At 47.0% G+C, this 22,245-nt stretch overlaps 1 protein-coding gene and 1 long non-coding RNA gene across 2 annotated transcripts in view; one reads left to right on the top strand and one right to left on the bottom strand.

The window, feature by feature from the left end:
• Positions 1 to 2,369: 2,369 nt before the first annotated feature.
• On the top strand, positions 2,370 to 8,669 carry LOC122927096 (dispanin subfamily A member 2b-like). The gene is made up of 2 exons (XM_044278675.1): positions 2,370 to 2,627; positions 8,391 to 8,669. Exons 1-2 carry the CDS (start codon positions 2,457 to 2,459, stop codon positions 8,568 to 8,570), a joined length of 351 nt encoding a protein of 116 aa, XP_044134610.1. The 5' UTR covers positions 2,370 to 2,456; the 3' UTR covers positions 8,571 to 8,669.
• A 5,657-nt stretch (positions 8,670 to 14,326) lies between these two features.
• Positions 14,327 to 22,245, bottom strand: part of LOC122927095 — a 35,936-nt gene continuing 28,017 nt past the window's right edge. The window contains exons 3-4 of the long non-coding RNA XR_006387754.1: positions 15,011 to 15,091; positions 14,327 to 14,913 (exon numbers count right to left, since the gene is read on the bottom strand). This is a non-coding gene — a long non-coding RNA (uncharacterized LOC122927095). The remainder of the gene's footprint in view (positions 14,914 to 15,010; positions 15,092 to 22,245) is intronic.

The raw sequence follows: 22,245 nt of genomic DNA, 5'->3' as shown, positions 1-22,245 counted from the left end.
CCAGAGGATGTGGCGCATAGCGCATCAGATGACACCTGGCAGTGAGGACGGATGCGGCGGTATGCTGGCAGGCGCCTGCGTCTCCTACAAGGTAAGCCAGTACTGGGACCCATAGTGCTGCGATGTGCAGACAGTGATCTGCCACCCTGCGGCAGATCATCTATTGAATAAACCTTTTAATACGAAGAAGGCGAGCACTAAGGGACGGGGAAGTGGGCGTGTTGCTGACGGTTCAGGCAGAGGCCGTGGCCCTGGACGCAATGAAACTGTGCCAGCTGCTGGTGAAACTGGAAAAAAGAAAAAATCCATTATACCCAGTTTCATTTCACAGTTAACAGGGCGTCGCAGGACAACAGTTAACAGGGCGTTGCAGGGTGGTCGGTTGCATGGCAGAAGATAATTCTTCCACCCTCTCTCCCACCAAGACCAGTCTCATTAGCAAAGAGTCTGGTCCACAGAATCCTCACCCTGATCCTCCTTCCTCCCACACTCGGACATTCCGAGGACCTATTTTCATCGCCATCACTAGATTTGGCCCTCTCGCCCAGCACGCTTGAAGAGGCACAGATCTTGTGCCCTGATTCACAACCTCTTGAGCTATCACAGGGTCAAGAAGATGAGGGTTGTGAACGTCAATTATTTGTTCACGAGGTGGATGATGATGAGACACAGTTGTCAATCACTGAGGTTGTGGTTAGGTCAAGTCAGGAGGATGGGGATGAGGAAGTGGAAGAGGAGATAGTGGACAATGACGTCACTGACCCAACTTGGGAAGGTGAAAAGCCGAGCGAGGAAAGCAGTACAGACGAGGGATCTGCAGCACCGCAACAAGCTGTAAGAGGCAGTGGTGTGGCAAAAGGGAAAAGTCGGCCCACACCAAACAGGCCCGCAACCGTTACACGGAGCACCCACATGCGTAAATCTCCCTTACCAAGGGGTAGGTGTTCCGCAGTATGGCGCTTTTTTGGGGAAAGTGCAGACGACAAAAGAGTGGTAGTTTACAACCTGTGCCGTACCAAAATGAGCCGGAGCGTGAACACCAGCAACCTCACCACCACCGGCATGATCCACCATATGGCATCCAAGCACCCTAATCAGTGGGCCGAACGCCTGGTTCCACAATCTGGGTCTGCGGGCCACCCCACTGCCTCCTCTTCCCCTGTGCTATGTACTGCTGGCCAATCCCCTGTCGAAGGCGCAGGGCCGGATGCCCCTTGCCCTGCACCTGGTCCTTCGCATGAACCATCAGCAACTACATCCACTCCCCTGTCCCAGCGCAGCGTCCAAATTAACTATTGAACTATTTGAACGCAAGCAGAAATACCCACCCACCCACTGTCCATAGCACTAAATGCGCAACTTTCAAAATTACTGGCCCTTGAAATGTTGTCATACAGGCTTGTGGAGACTGAAGCCTTCCGCAGCGACATTGGAGTCCAAGATGCATCCAGACATGGTCCCCCTGCCGTTCCTAATCGATTTCAGAGGTGTTTCCCTCACTTTCAGACCTTTTCCTCTGAACCAGGCACCCTCCCCTCATCCGAGCAGTGGGTGCCTGGTTGTCTCCCGTTGACTTCCATTATACTCAGTTACTCTGCCGAGCGCACGAATATCGATATGTGTTCGGATAGAACACCCGAAAACTTTGGTGCTGGCTCATCACTACTGGTGAAACATATGGAAGTCCCATTCCTGCCCTGCCTGTGTGCTCCTCCAGTTTAAGTTCTGTTTGTGTTTAAGTTAACCCTGTTTGTCTGCTTTGTTCAGGCTCCTGTAAATTCCCCAGCCTGCCTTCCCTGCCTGTGTCTTCACTACCACCCAGCCTTCCGGACTGTCCTGTGTCTTCATTCATCGACACTACCAGTGTGCAGTCCGGATCTAGTAACTTGCAGCTAAGTTGCTGTTTAGACTGCTCCTGTGGTTTTCCTGTGGTTATGGTGTATTTTTTATTTCCTGAGCTCCTGGTGCTTGCGCCACAGTCCCTAACCTCAGTGAGTCAGCTGCCAACCACACCGGGACTATTCCTGGAAGTAGATGTCTGGATGCTTCTCTGCAGCGAAGACCAGATCCCTGGAGATAAGGGGTGAATACCGGGGAGCAGTGGAATAACATCCTTAGGGATGGTCCACAGCCAATGCAATTACTTGGCAAAGTGGGTCCACCCTCTCTGATCCATAACAATAAGTCATGTATGTACACAACAGAGACACTTCTCCTGTAGGTTGTATCTCTCTAGAAACTGTCCTATCGTGTTGTAAGATAACATTTGCTTTAATTGCAGGCAAGAATCTTGGGATTTCGGTTGACAGTCAGTGGGGAAATATGGGAAAATAGAGAACTGCTAAAGGTTTCCTGCTCTGTGGGACTCCACCCCTACACATAAAGCCATCCACACAAGCCGTCCCAGAGCAGAAACACCCCAGTAGGAGCCTGACACAAGTCTACTGCAACTGTGCATGGAGGGAGACAGTAAGAAAATGTACCAACCTGCTTCAAATGTGGTGACCATGCAGCCCGGGCCGGTGTCCTACCAGCCCCCACAGAAGGATTATTTGATCTGGTCCATCGTGAACCTGATCTGTTGCTGTCTGCCCCTTGGGTTGGCAGCTCTCATCTTCTCCATCAAGGTAACAAACTCCCCCCCCCAAAAAAAATCTGATCACTATTGTTTTATGCACTTGCTTTTGTCTTAGTTTTTTTTTTCCTTTTCTTGCTTTGTTTGACTTCAGAGTTTAACATTGTTTCTGTAGTTTTTTTCCCACTTTTTTATTTACATTTTTCCCCTATTTGGTTTATTTCAAATATTACAATATTATTATTTTTTTCTTGAATTTGCTTTCCCGCCAGTTCTTTTCTTGCAATGTTTAAGTTCATTTTTCTTTTTTCTATTTATATTCATTTTAGATTTTTATTTTTTATTTATTTATTTTTTCATTATTTTTTTTCTGCGATCTTGGATTTGTTTTTTTCTTTTGCTTCTTTTCTCTGGGGGTATTGATTTAGCATTTGTTTTCTAGGCTATGTGAGAAATAGATGCTGGGGCTGAGTAGATCAGGCTATGCTTTGTTTGATGGCTCTAAAAATCCAAAGAAGATGGAGAACTGAACTAGAGGAGGGGGACTAAAGGGAGGGAGAAGGAAACTGCAGAATGCTTATCTGAGGGATGTGTTTTTGCAGGAGTGGGGTCCTGGGGTTACATCCCTCTATTATCCTCTAAAATTGTTCCTATCTTTCCTTCTTTCCATCACTGGAAGTTTTTATGCAGTTTCTGCCAGCAGGCAGGATCCTGTCTACTGCCAGTGCACACCCATTCTGAAATACTCTGTGCTGCTATACAAACAATACTTTGACTTCCTAAACTACTGTTTTCTGTGCAACTACATAAACATATTCCCTATACAAATACTCTGCGCTGCTGGGTGTCTGAGCCTTCCATCATAGGACTCTCAGTTGGAGACTACTCCTCTACCAAAACACTCTGTGCTGCTGAAGAAACCAAACTCGTTTGACCAACATGCACATGCTGTTCTCTGAAAATACTCTGTGCTGCTTTAAGATCCTGATCCTCTCTGTGATATCCCTCCAGCACAGTACACTCCTCTCCTAAAATACTGAGTGCTGCTCTGTAAACAGTGCTCCTGTCACTACATATAACTCCCACTCTTTCACCTCCCACAAGATCAGCACAATCTTCTCCTAAAATACTCTGCGCTCCTGCCACTATGTAAATATTAATAACCTCCCACTAGATTACCAAATTCCTATTCTTAAATACTCTGTTCTGCTGGATGCTCTGTGACCACGCCTCTCCTGAAATACTCTGTGCTCCTTCTACTATGTAAATATCAGTAACCTGATGGAATGTGGTGATATGGGGGGGGGGGGTGGTTAATTATGTTTACATAGTGGAAGGAGAGCAGAGTATTTCAGGAAAGGCGTGGTCCACTATAGATATAAGTAACACATTCCTGTTCTGAAATACTCTGTGCTCTGTGACCTGACTTTCCTGAAATACTCAGCGCTCTTTATAGTATGTAAATAGCAGTAACTTCCCTCTAGATCACCTCATTCCTGTTCTTAAATACTCTGTGCTGCTGGATGCTCCGTGGCCTGCCTCTCCTGAAATACTCTGTGCTCCTTCTACTATGTAAATATCAGCAACCCGATGGAATGTGGTGATATAGGGGGGGTTTAATTATGTTTACATAGTGAAAGGAGCACAGAGTATTTCAGGAAAGGCGTGGTCACAGAGCATCCAGCAGCACAGAGTATTTAAGGACAAGAAGGATGTAATCTAGTGGGAAGTTACTGATGTTTACATAATGGCAGGAGCCCAGAGTATTTCCGAAGAGGCGTGGTCACAGAGCATCCAGCAACACAGAGTATTTAAGGACAAGAAGGAGGTGATCTAGTAGGAAGTTACTGATGTTTACATAGTGGCAGGAGCCCAGAGTATTTCTGGAGAGGCGTGGTCACAGAGCATCCAGCAACACAGAGTATTTAAGGACAGGAAGAAGGTGATCTAGTGGGAAGTTACTGATGTTTACATAGTGGAAGAAGTGCAGAGTTTTTCAGAAGAGGCGTGGTCACAGAGCATCCTGCAGCACAGAGTATTTAAGAACAGGAAGGATGTAATCTAGTGGGAAGTTACTTATGTTTACATAATGGTAGGAGCCCAGAGTATTTCAGGAGAGGCGTGGTCACAGAGCATCCAGCAGCACAGAGTATTTAAGAACAGGAAGGATGTAATCTAGTGTGAAGTTACTTATGTTTACATAATGGTAGGAGCCCAGAGTATTTCAGGAGAGGCGTGGTCACAGAGCATCCAGCAGCACAGAGTATTTAAGAACAGGACGGATGTAATCTAGTGGGAAGTTACTTATGTTTACATAATAATAGGAGGCCAGAGTATTTCAGAAGAGGCGTGGTCACAGAGCATCCAGCAGCACAGAGTATTGAAGAACAGGAAGGTGGTAATCTGGGGGCGGGGAGTATTCTGATATTTACATAGTGGAAGGAGTGCAGAGTATTTCAGGAGAGGTGTGGTCACAGAGTCCACAGCCGCACAGAGTACTTAAAGAAGCACTCCCACAAAAATTATTCTCTGACCTGTTAGTCCTATGAAAGCCTCAATGTCAGTCTCATAGGAATGTAGTAACTGACTTCCTGTCCTGTACCAGCTGGAGATCAGAGTGCTGGTCACATGACACAGCTGGAGATCAGAGTGCTGGTCACATGACACAGCTGGAGATCAGAGTGCTGGTCACATGACACAGCTGGAGATCAGAGTGCTGGTCACATGACACAGATGGAGAGCAGAGTGCTGGTCACATGACACAGCTGGAGATCAGAGTGCTGGTCACATGACACAGCTGAAGATCAGAGTGCTGGTCACATGACACAGCTGGAGATCAGAGTGCTGGTCACATGACACAGCTGAGGATCAGTAGGGAGGGAATAACTCACATACAGACACTAGTAAGAAGATCACCTTCACTACAGTTTACATCAGGCATCCTCAAACTGCGGCCCTCCAGCTGTTGCAAAACTACAACTCCCAGCATGCCCGAACAGCCTACAGGTATCAGACTACAGCAGGGCATTGTGGGAGTTGTAGTTTTACAACAGCTGGAGGGTCGCAGTTTGAGGATGCCTGCTTTACATCATTTACCTTTCTAACAGGTCAGAGAATAATTTTTATGTACTCTGTGCGGCTGTGGGCTCTGTGACACCTCTCCTGAAATACTCTGCACTCCTTCCACTATGTAAATATTAGAACACAACCCCCCCCCCCCAGATTACCACCTTCCTGTCCTTAAATACTCTATTCTGTTGGATGCTCCGTGACCAAGCCTCTCCTGAAATACTCTGCGCTGCTTCCACTATGTACTATGTAAACATCAGTAACTTCCCACTAGATCACCTCCTTCCTCTGTCCTCCAGGGTGCTCTGTGAGCACGCTTCTTCTGAAATACTCTGTGCTGCAGGTTAGGGGGGGGGGGGACCATAATTTTCCTTCTTTGACCAAACACAAAATTAGCTCGTACTTGTCTCCAGAAACCAGAAATACTCTGTGCTGCTGTGGAGGGGGGCACCATACTCTTTCAATTTCAGAATTCTCATCTTTGACCAACCAAAAAAAATCAGCTCATATTCTTCTCCAGAAATACTCTGTGCTGCTGTGAGATCTGCATGTTCCTCTCTTTGCGCCATGGTTTACAAGTGGAAAATTCCGAAGGTTTTCTGCCAAAGGCGCATTCTGCGCAGTACCGCTGGCCGCCCCCGCCAACATCCGCTGCCGATGATCGCTCTGGAATGTAGATCGCACACATGGAAACGTTTTACAGAATTGTCCCAATATCTGCACCAACAAAAGCAGCATTGTACCGCCCAGCCTGGAAAGAAAGGGCACACGGCATGCGTCCACTAGCGCTCGCTGCGCACATTCATACCCTATGTGAGCCCCTTCTGTGTCCACAAATGAGACGAGGAACGCTGTAAGCTTAAAGGGACAGTACCCCTTTAAAAAAAATCTACTCCCTCCGGTATGTTTACTACTGGAATCACTCTTTACCAGCAGGAACCTATTCACCGTCCAGAAGCCTCAACAGGGTGGAGTCGCCCTTTAAGACCCTGCAACATTTTTTTTTCGCGCACTGTGGGGGGTAGATTTTACTATAGGAAATGCGTCAGAATCCTGGCTCAGCCTGAGGCCACACAAACGTATTTTCTTTCTGTGTCCGTTCCGATTTTTTTGCGGACCGTATACAGAACCATTCATTTCAATGAGTCCACAAAAAAAACGGAAGTTACTCCGTGTGCATTCCGTTTCCGTATATAAGTTTTTCCGTTCAGCAAAAAAATAGAACATGTCCTATTATTGTCCGCATTACGGACAAGGATAGGACCGTTCCATTAGGGGCCAGCTGTTCTGTTCCGCAAAATACGTAATGCACACGGACGTCATCCGTATATTTTTGCAGATTCGTTTTTTGCGGACCTCAAAATACATACAGTCGTGTGCATGAGGCCCGACACTTTATTTTTTGCCTTTTCCGACAAGGGGACAAAAAGGGTCAGGTCTTAGAGGACTGGCTTAAAACACGCCATGATTCACGTGCACGTTTCTGGCGCAAAAGAAGGGGGAAGATTGATCATGAGGGTAATACTTAAAGGGGTTGCCAGGATTAGAAAAACATGGCTGCTTTCTTCCCAAAAAAGAACACCCCCCCTGTCCATGGGTTCTGTCTGGTGCTGCAGCTCGGTTCCATTACAGTCGATGGTAGGGCAGAGCTGCAATACCGCACACAACCTGGGGACAGGGGAGGTGCTGTTTTTGGAAGACGTGAAAGAAAGCGGCTATGTTTTTGTAATCCTGGGCAATCCCTTTTGCCGGAGTCTGTCCTTAAGTTGATCATACTGAATTATCAAATTGATGCATGTATATGGGGGAGTGGGGAGAGATGGCGGCTACTCAATGTGGGTGCGCTTACATTAGTTAAGCATCCGGTAACCTGGCACTGTGGATATTCCAGACTACCAGAAGCTTGGGGTGGAGGGGGTTAATTGGATGCCGGATTAACAGACGTTTTCTGCGTTCAGGGAAAAAAGTGGTTAACAATGGTTTGTTGATATGTCCGACAACAATGTGAACGCCGTTCTAGCTCCCACAGAGGTTGTCACCCAGACTCCCGCCCCCAAAGATAAAAGGCCTGAATAAGGGCTCATGCACACAAACGTATTTCTTGTCCGTGTCCGTTCCGTTTTTTTTTTGTTTTTTTTTTTTTTTTGTGGCCCGTATGCGAAACCTCTGATTTCAACGGGACCACACACAAAAAAAGCAGAAATGACTTCATGTGCATTCCATATCCGTATGTCTGCAAGTCCGTTTTGCAGAAAAATAGAACATGTTCTATTATTGTCCGTTTTGCGGACAAAGACAGGCATTGCTACAATGGATCCGCAAAAAAAAGGATGCAACACGGATGTCATCCGTATTTTTTTTTTGCGGATCCGTGTTGTGCGGACTGCAAAATACATTCGGTTGTGTGCATGAGCCCCAACAGTGTAAGCAATGGCCAATGGACGATCAGAAGAGCAGCTACAATCAAGCTTTTCCAAAATTCCAAAATGACCATTTATAGCCCCAGGAAAGCTGGGTGACGAGCCCTGGGAGGGGCTCCCTATGGGAGTTATAATGGTGGTTATATTGCATGTCGCCCATCATTCCCCCCTAGAAAAGCTATGTGTAAACTCCTGTCACCCATATATCCCTGTAGGAATGGCTGCCACCTCCGGGCCCATACTGCTTGTCACCCAATTTTCCGGAAAAAAAACAGATATAACTAGCACGAGGACGCCATTAACCAATCTCTCCTCTTCCTTTGCAGACCCGCGATGCCACTCAGCAGAATGACTCATTTCTGGCTGCCAAGCACTCCCGCACAGCCAGATCCCTGAATATTGCCGCTACCGTCATTGGGATCATTTTAACCATCGTCTTCCTGGTCATCTATTTCCTCATCATTTTCAACTACAAGAAAATACTCCAACAGAATGGTTTCGACTAAAACACAAAAGAAAAAGAAAAAAAACATTGGCGCCTGAGCCGACCGGCATACCTAGCCACCCAAAAAGGGAACCAATAAATAAAACCTTCTAAAAAATTAGCGCTGTGTGCTGTCATGCTTTATAAGCTCATAATGCAACTGCTGCTCTTTTTGAGGCACTTCTTGACCATAGCAGCGACAGTCCCGGGGACCGAGGATCGTCATTGCAGTGTACGGTAATCCAATGTCACCGCGTTTTATTTGTCCTGTTATAGGTTGCAGAGCTGTTCTCATCTATCTTCTGATAAGAGGGGAACACACAGGTATTACAGTCACGGTATCTCCTCGCAACACACACATTTGCAGCTTACATTGCAGCAGGCTGGCTGGTCTAAGTAGTCCTAATCTGGCTTCTCCACAAGTCTCTAACTTCTTCAGGGTGCAGGAGCTAGGAAGTGCGAGTCGGCTCCCCTCCGGGGTATCGCTCTCCACTGTGGTGCTCAGCTGCCCTAGCTATGCCCTGAGCTGCTGGTATACGTACAGTATATGACTGGTACCTCACACCTCCACTTCCTAGCTGACTAAAATGCAGGAGCATGGCTGGATTTATCTTCCGGAGCAGCTTCTTCCCAGCAAACTGCTCACAGCATGCAGGTGGTTTGCAGGACACTGCTGTTTATCACTCAACAGCCACGTGACCTATCTAATCAGAATGTGTGACCAAGAAAGGTCCAATGCACATATTTTCCAGTGCCAAAAACAGAATTGCCAATAGGTGGCAACCTAGCCAAATAGTGTATACATTACGAGTGTGCTCCTCAGTAATATGGTATGTTGCAGTCATTACAACCACAGCAAGGTTAAAGGGTTTCTATCATCAGATACAGTCAGGTACATATATATTGGGACATCGACACAATTCTAAATTTTTTGGCTCTTTACACCACCACAATGGATTTGAAATGAAACAAACAAGATGAGCTTTACCTGCAGACTGTCAGCTTTAATTTGAGGGTATTTACATCCAAATCAGGTGAATGGTGCAGGAATTACAACAGTTTGCATATGTGCCTCCCACTTGTTAAGGGACCAAAAGTAATGGGACATTTGGCTTCTCGGCTGTTCCATGGCCAGGTGTGTGTTATTCCCTCATTATCCCAATTACAATGAGCAGATAAAAGGTCCAAAGTTCATTTCCAGTCTGCTATCTGCATTTGGAATCTGTTACTGTCAACTCTCAAGATGAGATCCAAAGAGCTGTCACTATCAGTGAAGCAAGCCATCATTAGGCTGAAAAAACACAACAAACCCATCAGAGAGATAGCAAAAACATTAGGCGTGGCCAGAACAACTGTTTGGAACATTCTTAAAAAGAAGAAACGCACCGGTGAGCTCAGATACACCAAAAGACCCTGAAGACAACTGTGGTGGATGACCAAAGAATTCTTTCCCTGGTGAAGAAAACACCCTTCACAACAGTTGGCCAGATCAAGAACACTCTCCAGGAGGTAGGTGTATGTGTGTCAAAGTCAACAATCAAGACTTCACCAGAGTGAATACAGAGGGTTCACCACAAGATGTAAACCATTGGTGAGCCTCAAAAACAGGAAGGCCAGATTAGAGTTTGCCTAACAACATCTAAAAAAGCCTTCACAGTTCTGGAACAACATCCTAAGGACAGATGAGACCAAGATCAACTTGTACCAGAGTGATGGAAAGAGCAGAGTATGGAGAAGGAAAGGAACTGCTCATGATCCTAAGCATACCACCTCATCAGTGAAGCATGGTGGTGGTAGTGTCATGGCGTGGGCATGTATGGCTGCCAATGGAACTGGTTCTCTTGTATTTATTGATGATGTGACTGCTGACAAAAGCAGCAGGATGAATTCTGAAGTGTTTCGGGCAATATTATCTGCTCATATTCAGCCAAATGCTTCAGAACTCATTGGACGGCGCTTCACAATGCAGATGGACAATGACCCAAAGCATACTGCAAAAGCAACCAAAGAGTTTTTTAAGGGAAAAAAGTGGAATGTTATGCAATGGCCAAGTCACTCATCTGACCTGAATCCGATTGAGCTGCATTTCACTTGCTGAAGACAAAACTGAAGGGAAAATGCCCCAAGAACAAGCAGGAACTGAAGACAGTTGCAGTAGAGGCCTGGCAGAGCATCACCAGGGATGAAGCCCAGCGTCTGGTGATGTCTATGCGTTCCAGACTTCAGGCTGTCATTGACTGCAAAGGATTTGCAACAAAGTATTAAAAAGTGAAAGTTTGATTTATGATTATTATTATGTCCCATTACTTTTGGTCCCTTAACAAGTGGGAGGCACATATGCAAACTGTTGTAATTCCTGCACTGTTCACCTGATTTGGATGTCAATACCCTCAAATTAAAGCTGACAGTCTGCAGGTAAAGCACATCATGTTCGCTTCATTTCAAATCCATTGTGGTGGTGTATAGAGCCAAAAATGTTAGATTTGTGTCAATGTCCCAATATTTATGGACCTGACTGTACATCTCAAAAAAAACGTTTCTCCTGAGGCATGTGCTCTTGACAGTTGAATATCATAGTCTTGGCAAGTAAGATATACTTACGCTCCCACAAGACTTCAGGGACAGGCATGAGCCTGGCCCTGTCAGTCAGTGATGGGAGCATGGCACAAGGCGCAGTAAGCGGAGCCTCTGAGAGCAATGGCACCGCTCTTGTTGCTCCGAGGGGCTTGTTTGCCTATTATACATTTTTCTCAAGAACGTTGACACCTAGCAAGATGGGACCAAGACCATGATGTTCAACTGTCAATCGCGCATTTCTCAGGTGAGATGGTATTATTGGTTTTACTTATCTGATGACAGGACCCCTTTAAATGTTAATCAACAGAAATAGAACTTCAATGGTCAGGAAATTTCCAAAAACACAAGACGATCAGCACCAAGATCAAGACCCCTTCTGTTGCATGCAGACTCCTTAAAGGGGTATTCCCATCTTGCTACTTCATCCTCAATTGCTGCCAGCTAGCTGTTCACTTCCTGGTTTTCTGCTGCTTAGGCTGGGGGCGGGCTTAGGCAGCTAGAGTAAAGGCCGGCCACACCTCCTTATGACATCACACTGAGAACTCAGTCCTTGCCTGCTAGTTCATGTGAAGAGTATGAGTCATCAGTCTGGCAGCCTGCAGTGTCTGTGAGGCCCCTCCCCCTGCTGGGGAATCATCAGAGAGCCATGTGAAGTGAGCTCAGTGTACAGTAACACCTGGTTGTTCTGCAGTTTTACACACAAAATCTCAGTCTGATCTAATTCCATATTATACATCAGCTCAAATGCTTGACCAACCCCCACCCACCAGCACTGATGCAGATTTGTTTCCATTACAGCTGTACTCCAGTTGTGTATAAACCTTACACTATGTATCTTTATAGATGCGTATACAGCTCAGCTACATGTGTCTTCTCCACTCACCTAACATCACTTTGGCTGAATGGCTTCCTATACAGCCCTGCTACATCTTTATTCTACTCCCCCACTAGCACTGTGTCTGAAAAGCTTCATATACAGCTCTGCTACATCTGTCTGTTTATCTCTTCAACCAGCACTGTGTCAGAACAGCCGCATATTCAGCTCTGCTACATCTGTTTCTCTCTTCCACCAGCATTGATGCTGACCCGCCACATATACAGCTCTGCTACATCAGTTATTCTCTTCCACCAGCATTGATGCTGACCCGCCAAATATACAGCTCTGCTACATCTGTCTATTCCCTTCTCCATTAGAAATGTGTCTGAACAGCAGCGTATTCAGCTCTGCTACATTAGTTTCTCTCTTCCACCAGCATTGATACTGACCCGCCACATATACAGCTCTGCTACATCTGTCTATTCCCTTCCCGATTAGAACTGTGTCTGAACAGCAGCGTATTCAGTTTCTCTCCAACAACCCCCATATGCCTCCAACAGCCCCCACTGTGCCTCCAACAGCCCCATTGTGCCTCCATCAGCTCCATTGTGCCTCCAACTGCCCGATTGTGCCTCCATCTGCCCAAGTGCCTCCATCTGCCCCATTGTGCCTCCATCAGCCCCATTGTGCCTCCAACAGCCCCCATATGCCTCTAACAGCCCCCATTGTGCCTCCCTCAGCCCATTGTGCCTCCCTCAGACCCATTGTGCCTCCATTGGCCCCATTGTGCCTCCATCAGCCCAATTGTGCCACCATGAGCCCCATTGTGCCACCATCAGCCCCCATCAGCCCCATTGTGCCTCCATCAGCCCCATTGTGCCTCCATCAGCCCCCATATGCCCTCATAAGCCCCCATAAGCCCCTATAAGCCTCCAACAGCCCCCATATACCTCCAACAGCCCCATTGTGCCTCCATCGTGCCCCCATCAGCCCCTATTGTGCCTCTATCAGTCCCCATTGTGCCTCCATCAGTCCCTATTGTGCCTCCATCAGTCCCCCCAAGTGCCTCCATCAGCCCCCCAAGTGCCTCCATCAGCCCCCCAAGTGCCTCCATCAGCCCTCCAAGTGCCTCCATCAGCACCCCAAGTGCCTCCATCAGACCCCCAAGTGCCTTCATCAGCCCCCCCAAGTGCCTTCATCAGCCCCCCCAAGTGCCTCCATCAGCCCCCAATCGTTGGTGGAATTGGTGGTGCATGTAAACAAAATAGTCACCCCTTCTGAAGTTGTGTCGCGGTCCTATGGCTGAACAGCAGCATATTCAGCTCTGCTACATCCATCAGCCCCCCATATGCCTCCATAAGCCCCCATATGCCTCCAACAGCCCCATATGTCTCCAACAGCCCCCATATGCCTCCAACAGCCCCCACTGTGCCTCCAACAGCCCCATTGTGCTTCCATCAGCCCCATTGTGCCTCCAACTGTCCCATTGTGCCTCCATCAGCCCCATTGTGCCTCCAATAGCCCCCATATGCCTCCAACAGCCCCCATTGTGCCTCCAACAGCCCATTGTGCCTCCATCAGACCCATTGTGCCTCCATCGGCCCCATTGTGCCTCCATCAGCCCCATTGTGCCTCCATGAGCCCCATTGTGCCTCCATCACCCCCATATGCCCCCATAAGCCCCATAAGCCTCCATAAGCCCCCATAAGCCTCCAACAGCCCCCATATACCTCCAACAGCCCCATTGTGCCTCCATCGTGCCCCCATCAGCCCCTATTGTGCCTCTATCAGTCCCCATTGTACCTCCATCAGCCCCCCCAAGTGCCTCCATCAGCCCCCCAAGTGCCTCCATCAGCCCTCCAAGTGCCTCCATCAGCCCCCCAAGTGCCTCCATCAGACCCCCAAGTGCCTCCATCAGACCCCCAAGTGCCTCCATCAGCCCCCCCAAGTGCCTTTATCAGCCCCCCCCAAGTGCCTCCATCAGCCCCCAATCGTTGGTGGAATTGGTGGTGCATGTAAACAAAATACTCACCCCTTCTGAAGTTGTGTTGCGGTCCTCCACTGGCTCTCCAACGCTGTCCGGACGTCTCTTCCTTCCACGAACTGTTCGGGCGGCCGCGTATGCGCTAAACTATCTTTCTTTGTGCTGTGTTGGAGCCGCGGCACGAAGGAAGATTGATCAGCGCATGCGCGGCCGCCCGATGTGCGCCCTCCATCAAAGGAAGAGAGGCCGGCCACTGGAACACCATGGGTGAGCTCTGCGCAAGCGCGGCCCATGGATGCGGCCGGCGATCGGTGGCCGTATCCATGGGCAGCGAATATAAACAATAGAATGTTATTTTTAGATTTTAGAAGAAAACTATAGGATTTTAAAAAGGCTTTATATTTAGAGAAAGGCTCAATGGGGGGTATAGAATTGAACCAAACAGGATGAACAAGATGGGAATACCCCTTTAAAGAGCCCATTCTGATGTAAATGAGACCATCTTGAAGCCATATGGAATTTTTCATGTGGGTAAGTTTAGGTAAGGCTGACACATTGTAACAAACCCTCAGCTGTGAGATCAGAAAGGCTTGGCACAGAATTGCACCATCCAACACAATCCACAGCAGAGAATGTGGGTCAAAGTAGCCCCCGTGCGAACAGTGGAGGACATGTGTGTACAAGGTCCCGGTGGGTCGTGTGCCTGCCAGCCCGGAGTCCTTTGTGGGACTGTGTCCATGAGAGACCCATTGAATGCTCTAATGTGGAAGGAATGTGGCCGATCTGTTAAAGGTCGAGTGTCATTCAATCCATTGGATGTAACATTGCGCTTTTCTTTGCACTAATTATACCGAGTCCAATTCTTGCTCCATGGCTGGACACACTGCCGAAAAATGTCAGAGCGAACAAAACAAGCCATATGTCAGGCATTCCTGCTTCATGTCTTCATTCTCTCTGATGTGGGCGCAAACACAGAGGGGCCCCTCACTGGAAAAGTAGCAAATATGTCTTAGTCAAATTACAGGCCAACTCCCACCCAAAAAAAGAAAAGAACAAAACACTAGATACATTGTTACCAACTCACAGCTGTGCGAGGAGGACCAGCGGCCAGGCACAGAGAATATCCTTTACTGACAGCAAGCAGAGATTTAAGTGGACATCAAATCTGGAAACAATCAAGAAGAAGAAGAAATACTGCAAAACTTTAATACATTTAAAGAGCAACTTCTCCTAGAGCGAAAGCATGATTCTGGATAAAAGTGCATCCTGTAAGATACTTGCAACAACCTCGTCCGCAGGGTCCATTTGCAGGGCTGCACCTCATGTTACTCTAGGAACTAAGCCTGAAAACACCCTCATTAAAGGACCACCTACACTCACTATTCTGCTGGTGCAGTCACTGTGTACATACATTACATTACTTATCCTGTACTGATCCTGAGTTACATTATGTATTATACTCCAGAGCTGCACTCACTATTCTGCTGGTGGAGTCACTGTGTACATACATTACATTACTTATTCTGTACTGATCCTGAGTTACATCCTGTATTATACTCCAGAGCTGCACTCACTATTCTGCTGGTGCAGTCACTGTGTACATGCATTACTTATCCTGTACTGATCCTGAGTTACATCCTGTATTATACTCCAGAGCTGCACTCACTATTCTGCTGGTGGAGTCACTGTGTACATACATTACATTACTGATCCTGTACTGATCCTGAGTTACATCCTGTATTATACTCCAGAGCTGCACTCACTATTCTGCTGGTGCAGTCACTGTGTACATACATTACTTATCCTGTACTGATCCTAAGTTACATCCTGTATTATACTCCAGAGCTGCACTCACTATTCTGCTGGTGCAGTCACTGTGTACATACATTACTTATTCTGTACTGATCCTAAGTTACATCCTGTATTATACTCCAGAGCTGCACTCACTATTCTGCTGGTGGAGTCACTGTGTACATACATTACATTACTTATCCTGTACTGATCCTGAGTTACATCCTGTATACATCCTGCTGGAAGTAGCCATCAGAGGATGGGTACATGGTGGTCATGAAGGGATGGACATGGTCAGAAACAATGCTCAGGTAGCCCGTGGCATTTTAACGATGGCCAATTGGCACTAAGGGGCCTAAAGTGTGCCCAGAAAACATCCCCCACACCATTACACCACCACCACCTGCCTGCACAGTGGTAACAAGGCATGATGGATACATGTTCTCATTCTGTTTACGCCAAATTCGGACTCTACCATTTGAATGTCTCAACAGAAATCGAGACTCATCAGACCAGGCAACATTTTTCCAGTCTTCAACAGTCCAATTTTGGTGAGCTCGTGCAAATTGTAGCCTCTTTTTCCTATTTGTAGTGGAGATGAGTGGTACCCGGTGGGGTCTTCTGCTGTTGTAGCCCATCCGCCTCAAGGTTGTGCGTGTTGTGGCTTCACAAATGCTTTGCTGCAGACCTCGGTTGTAACGAGTGGTTATTCCAGTCAACGTTGCTCTTCTATCAGCTTGAATCAGTCGGCCCATTCTCCTCTGACCTCTAGCACCAACAAGGCATTTTCGCCCACAGGACGGCCGCATACTGGATGTTTTTCCCTTTTCACACCATTCTTTGTAAACCCTAGAAATGGTTGTGCGTGAAAATCCCAGTAACTGAGCAGATTGTGAAATACTCAGACCGGCCGTCTGGCACCAACAACCATGCCACGCTCAAAATTACTTAAAGGGAACCTGTCACCAGGATTTTGGCCATAGAGCTGGGGACATGGGCTGCTAGATGGCCGCTAGCACATCCGCAATACCCAGTCCCCAGAGCTCTCTGCGCTTTTATTGTGTTAAAAAACAGTTTTGATCGATATGCAAATGACCTGATATGTGTCCTGTATCCGGAGATGAGTCCAGCGGAAAAGAGCCCAGCACAGCCCGGCGTCCTCCAAATCTCCTCCTTGCTGGCTGACATCACAGAGCTGGAGCGCCGAAATCTCGCGATGCGCGAGCTAGCGCATGCGCAGTGTCGGCACCATGTTCATTCCCTGTGCTGGCATCAGCACAGGGAACGAACTACGCATGCGCTAGCTCGCGCATCGCAAGATTTCGGCGCTCTAGCTCTGTGACGTCAGCCAGCAAGGAGGAGATTCGGAGGACGCGGGGCGGTGCTGGGCTCTTTTCCGCTGGACTCATCTCCGGATACAGGACACATATCAGGTCATTTGCATATCTATCAAAACTGTTTTTTAACACAATAAAAGCACAGAGAGCTATGGGACCTGGGTACTGCAGATGTGCTAGTGGCCATCTATCAGCCCATGTCCCCAGCTCTATGGCCAAAATCCTGGTGACAGGTTCCCTTTAAATCTCCTTTCTTTCCCATTCTGACATTCAGTTTGGAGTTCAGGAGATTGTCTTGACCAGGACCACAACCCTACATGCATTGAAGCAACTGCCATGTGATTGGTTGACTAGATAATCGCATTAATGAGAAATAGAACAGGTGTTCCTAATAATTCTTTAGGTGAGTGTATATTGCTGGACTCATCGTGTACATACATTACATTACATATCCTGTACTGCTCCTGAGTTACATCCTGTATTATACTCCAGAGCTGCACTCACTATTCTGCTGGTGCAGTCACTGTGTACATACATTACATTACATATCCTGTACTGCTCCTGAGTTACATCCTGTATTATACTCCAGAGCTGCACTCACTATTCTGCTGGTGCAGTCACTGTGTACATACATTACATTACATATCCTGTACTGCTCCTGAGTTACATCCTGTATTATACTCCAGAGCTGCACTCACTATTCTGCTGGTGCAGTCACTGTGTACATACATTACATTACATATCCTGTACTGCTCCTGAGTTACATCCTGTATTATACTCCAGAGCTGCACTCACTATTCTGCTGGTGCAGTCACTGTGTACATACATTACATTACATATCCTGTACTGCTCCTGAGTTACATCCTGTATTATACTCCAGAGCTGCACTCACTATTCTGCTGGTGCAGTCACTGTGTACATACATTACATTACTTATCCTGTACTGCTCCTGAGTTACATCCTGTATTATACTCCAGAGCTGCACTCACTATTCTGCTGGTGCAGTCACTGTGTACATACATTACTTTACATATCCTGTACTGCTCCTGAGTTACATCCTGTATTATACTCCAGAGCTGCACTCACTATTCTGCTGGTGCAGTCACTGTGTACATACATTACATTACATATCCTGTACTGCTCCTGAGTTACATCCTGTATTATACTCCAGAGCTGCACTCACTATTCTGCTGGTGCAGTCACTGTGTACATACATTACATTACATATCCTGTACTGCTCCTGAGTTACATCCTGTATTATACTCCAGAGCTGCACTCACTATTCTGCTGGTGCAGTCACTGTGTACATACATTACATTACTTATCCTGTACTGCTCCTGAGTTACATCCTGTATTATACTCCAGAGCTGCACTCACTATTCTGCTGGTGCAGTCACTGTGTACATACATTACATATCCTGTACTGCTTCTGAGTTACATCCTGTATTATACTCCAGAGCTGCACTCATTATTCTGCTGGTGCAGTCACTGTGTACATACATACATTACATTACTTATCCTGTAGTGATCCTGAGTTACATCCTGTATTATACTCCAGAGCTGCACTCACTATTCTGCTCATGCAGTCACTGAGTACATACATTACATTACTTATCCTGTACTGATCCTGAGTTACATCCTGTATTATACTCCAGAGCTGCACTCACTATTCTGCTGGTGCAGTCACTGTGTACATACATTAAATTATTTATCCTGTACTGATCCTGAGTTACCTCCTGTATTATACTCCAGAGCTGTACTCAATATTCTGCTCATGCAGTCACTGAGTACATACATTACATTACTTATCCTGTACTGATCCTGAGTTACATCCTGTATTATACTCCAGAGCTGCACTCACTATTCTGCTGGTGCAGTCACTGTGTACATACATTACTTATCCTGTACTGATCCTCAGTTACATCCTGTATTTTACTCAAGAGCTGCACTCACTATTCTGCTCGTGCAGTCACTGTGTACATACATCACATTACTTATCCTGTACTGATACTGAGTTACATCCTGTATTATCCTCCAGTGCTGCACTCACTATTCTGCTGGTGCAGTCACTGTGTACATACATTACATTACTTATCCTGTACTGATCCTGGGTTACATCCTGTATTATACTCCAGAGCTGCACTCACTATTCTGCTGGTGCAGTCACTGTGTACATACATTGTTTATCCTGTACTGATCCTGAGTTACATCCTGTATTATACTCCAGAGCTGCACTCACTATTCTGCTGGTACAGTCACTGTGTACATACATTACTTATCCTGTCCTGATCCTGAGTTACATCCAGTATTATACTCCAGAGCTGCACTCACTATTCTGCTGGTGCAGTCACTGTGTACATACATTACATTACTGATCCTGTACTGATCCTGAGTTACATCCTGTATTATACTCCAGAGCTGCACTCACTATTCTGCTGGTGCAGTCACTGTGTACATACATTAAATTATTTATCCTGTACTGATCCTGAGTTACATCCTGTATTATACTCCAGAGCTGCACTCACTATTCTGCTGGTGCAGTCACTGTGTACATATATTACTTATCCTGTACTGATCCTGAGTTACATCTTGCTTTATACTCCAGAGCTGCAGTCACTGTTCTGCTGGTGGAGTCACTGTGTACATACATTACTAATCATGTACTGATCCTGAGTTACAGTCTCTATTATACTCCAGAGCTGCACTCACTATTCTGTTGAACTCACTGTGTACATACATTACAATACTTATCCTGTGGTGATCCTGAGTTACCTCCTGTATTATACTCCAGAGCTGTACTCAATATTCTGCTGGTGCAGTCACTGTGTACATACATTACTCCAGAGCTGCACTCAATATTCTCAGGGCAGTATTTCCACATCATGCTGCCATAGATGCCAAGCCTGAACATGCCCCAGTGAAGGACCACCTACACCCACAAATTATGACCATGATTTGCCTGCTGGACTGGACGACACCATTATTTTGGTCCTCACTGGTCCTGCAGCAATTACTTGTCTCAGCAACCACGTGAACAGGACATCCTGGCTGCAGGACCAGTGACCAATATCTGCTCGGTGGGGTCTGACTTCCGACACCCCCATCAATCAGCTGTTTGAAGATGCTGCAGCACTAACATAAGCTCTGCAGCCTCTTCCTACAGGTCCTTCTCAAAAAAATAGCATATTGTGATAAAGTTCATTATTTTCTGTAATGTACTGATAAACATTAGACTTTCATATGTTTTAGATTCATTACACACAACTGAAGTAGTTCAAGCCTTTTATTGTTTTAATATTGATGATTTTGGCATACAGCTCATGAAAACCCAAAGTTCCTATCTCCAAAAATTAGCATATCATGAAAAGGTTCTCTAAACGAGCTATTAACCTAATCATCTGAATCAACTAATTAACTCTAAACACCTGCAAAAGATTCCTGAGGCTTTGAAAAACTCCCAGCCTGGTTCATTACTCCAAACCGCAATCATGGGTAAGACTGCCGACCTGACTGCTGTCCAGAAGGCCATCATTGACACCCTCAAGCAAGAGGGTAAGACACAGAAAGACATTTCTGAAGGAATAGGCTGTTCCCAGAGTGCTGTATCAAGGCACCTCAGTGGGAAGTCTGTGGGAAGGAAAAAGTGTGGCAGAAAACGCTGCACAACGAGAAGAGGTGACCAGACCCTGAGGAAGATTGTGGAGAAGGACCGATTCCAGACCTTGGGGGACCTGCGGAAGCAGTGGACTGAGTCTGGCGTAGAAACATCCAGAGCCACCGTGTGCAGGCGTGTGCAGGAAATGGGCTACAGGTGCCGCATTCCCCAGAGACAGCGGCAGAAGCGCCTGACCTGGGCTACAGAGAAGCAGCACTGGACTGTTGCATGTCATTCGGAAATCAAGGTGCCAGAGTCTGGAGGAAGACTGGGGAGAGGGAAATGCCCAAATGCCTGAAGTCCAGTGTCAAGTACCCACAGTCAGTGATGGTCTGGGTGCCATGTCAGCTGCTGGTGTTGGTCCACTGTGTTTTATCAAGGGCAGGGTCAATGCAGCCGCTATCAGGAGATTTTGGAGCACTTCATGCTTCCATCTGCTGAAAAGCTTTAGGCCTCATGCACACGACAGTTTATTTTCATGGTCCGCAAAAACGGGGTCCGTGGGTCCGTGATCCGTGACCGTTTTTTCGTCCGTGGGTCTTCCTTGATTTTTGGAGGATCCACGGACATGAAAAAAAAATCGTTTTGGTGTCCGCCTGGCCGTGCGGAGCCAAACGGATCCGTCCTGAATTACAATGCAAGTCAATGGGGACGGATCCGTTTGACGTTGACACAATATGGTGCCATTTCAAACGGATCCGTCCCCATTGACTTTCAATGTAAAGTCTGGAGTTCTTTTATACCATCGGATTGGAGTTTTCTCCAATCCGATGGTATATTTTAACTTGAAGCGTCCCCATCACCATGGGAACGCCTCTATGTTAGAATATACTGTCGGATATGAGCTACTTCGTGAACCTCAGATCCGACAGTATATTCTAACACAGAGGCGTTCCCATGGTGATGGGGACGCTTCAGGTTAGAATACACTACAAACTTTGTACAAGACTGCCCCCTGCTGCCTGGCAGCACCCGATCTCTCACAGGGGGATATGATAGCACAATTAACCCCTTCAGGTGCGGCACCTAAAGGGGTTAATTGTACTATCATATTCCCCTGTAAGAGATCAGGGCTGCCAGGCAGCAGGGGGCAGACCCCCCCCCTCCCCAGTTTGAATATCGTTGGTGGCACAGTGTGCGCCCCCCCTCGGGCCCCCCCTTCCTCCCTCTAATGTTAGAAATCGTTGGTGGCACAGTGTGCGCCCACCATCGGGCCCCCCCTTCCTCCCTCTAATGTTAGAAATCGTTGGTGGCACAGTGTGCACCCACCATCGTGCCCCCCCTTCCTCCCTCTAATGTTAGAAATCGTTGGTGGCACAGTGTGCGCCCACCATCGCCCCCCCTCCCTCCCTCTATTGTAATAAATCGTTGGTGGCACAGTGTGCGCCCACCATCGCCCCCCCTTCCTCCCTCTATTGTAATAAATCATTGGTGGCACAGTGTGCCAACCACCATCGGCCCTCCTCCCTCTATAGCAGTAACAACATTGGTGGCAGTGTGCGGCCTCCCATTCCCCCCCCCCCATCATTGGTGGCA

Source organism: Bufo gargarizans, chromosome 2 (genome assembly GCF_014858855.1).
Source record: "Bufo gargarizans isolate SCDJY-AF-19 chromosome 2, ASM1485885v1, whole genome shotgun sequence".
NCBI lineage: Eukaryota > Metazoa > Chordata > Amphibia > Anura > Bufonidae > Bufo > Bufo gargarizans.
This window is presented reverse-complemented; position numbering and strand designations above follow the sequence as displayed.

Coding starts and splice junctions, on each gene's coding strand:
- LOC122927096 (XM_044278675.1), top strand. CDS start 2,457: ATGGAGGGAGACAGTAAGAAAATGTACCAACCTGCTTCAAATGTGGTG. Junction 2,628..8,390: donor CTCTCATCTTCTCCATCAAG/GTAACAAACTCC, acceptor CTTCCTTTGCAG/ACCCGCGATGCCACTCAGCA.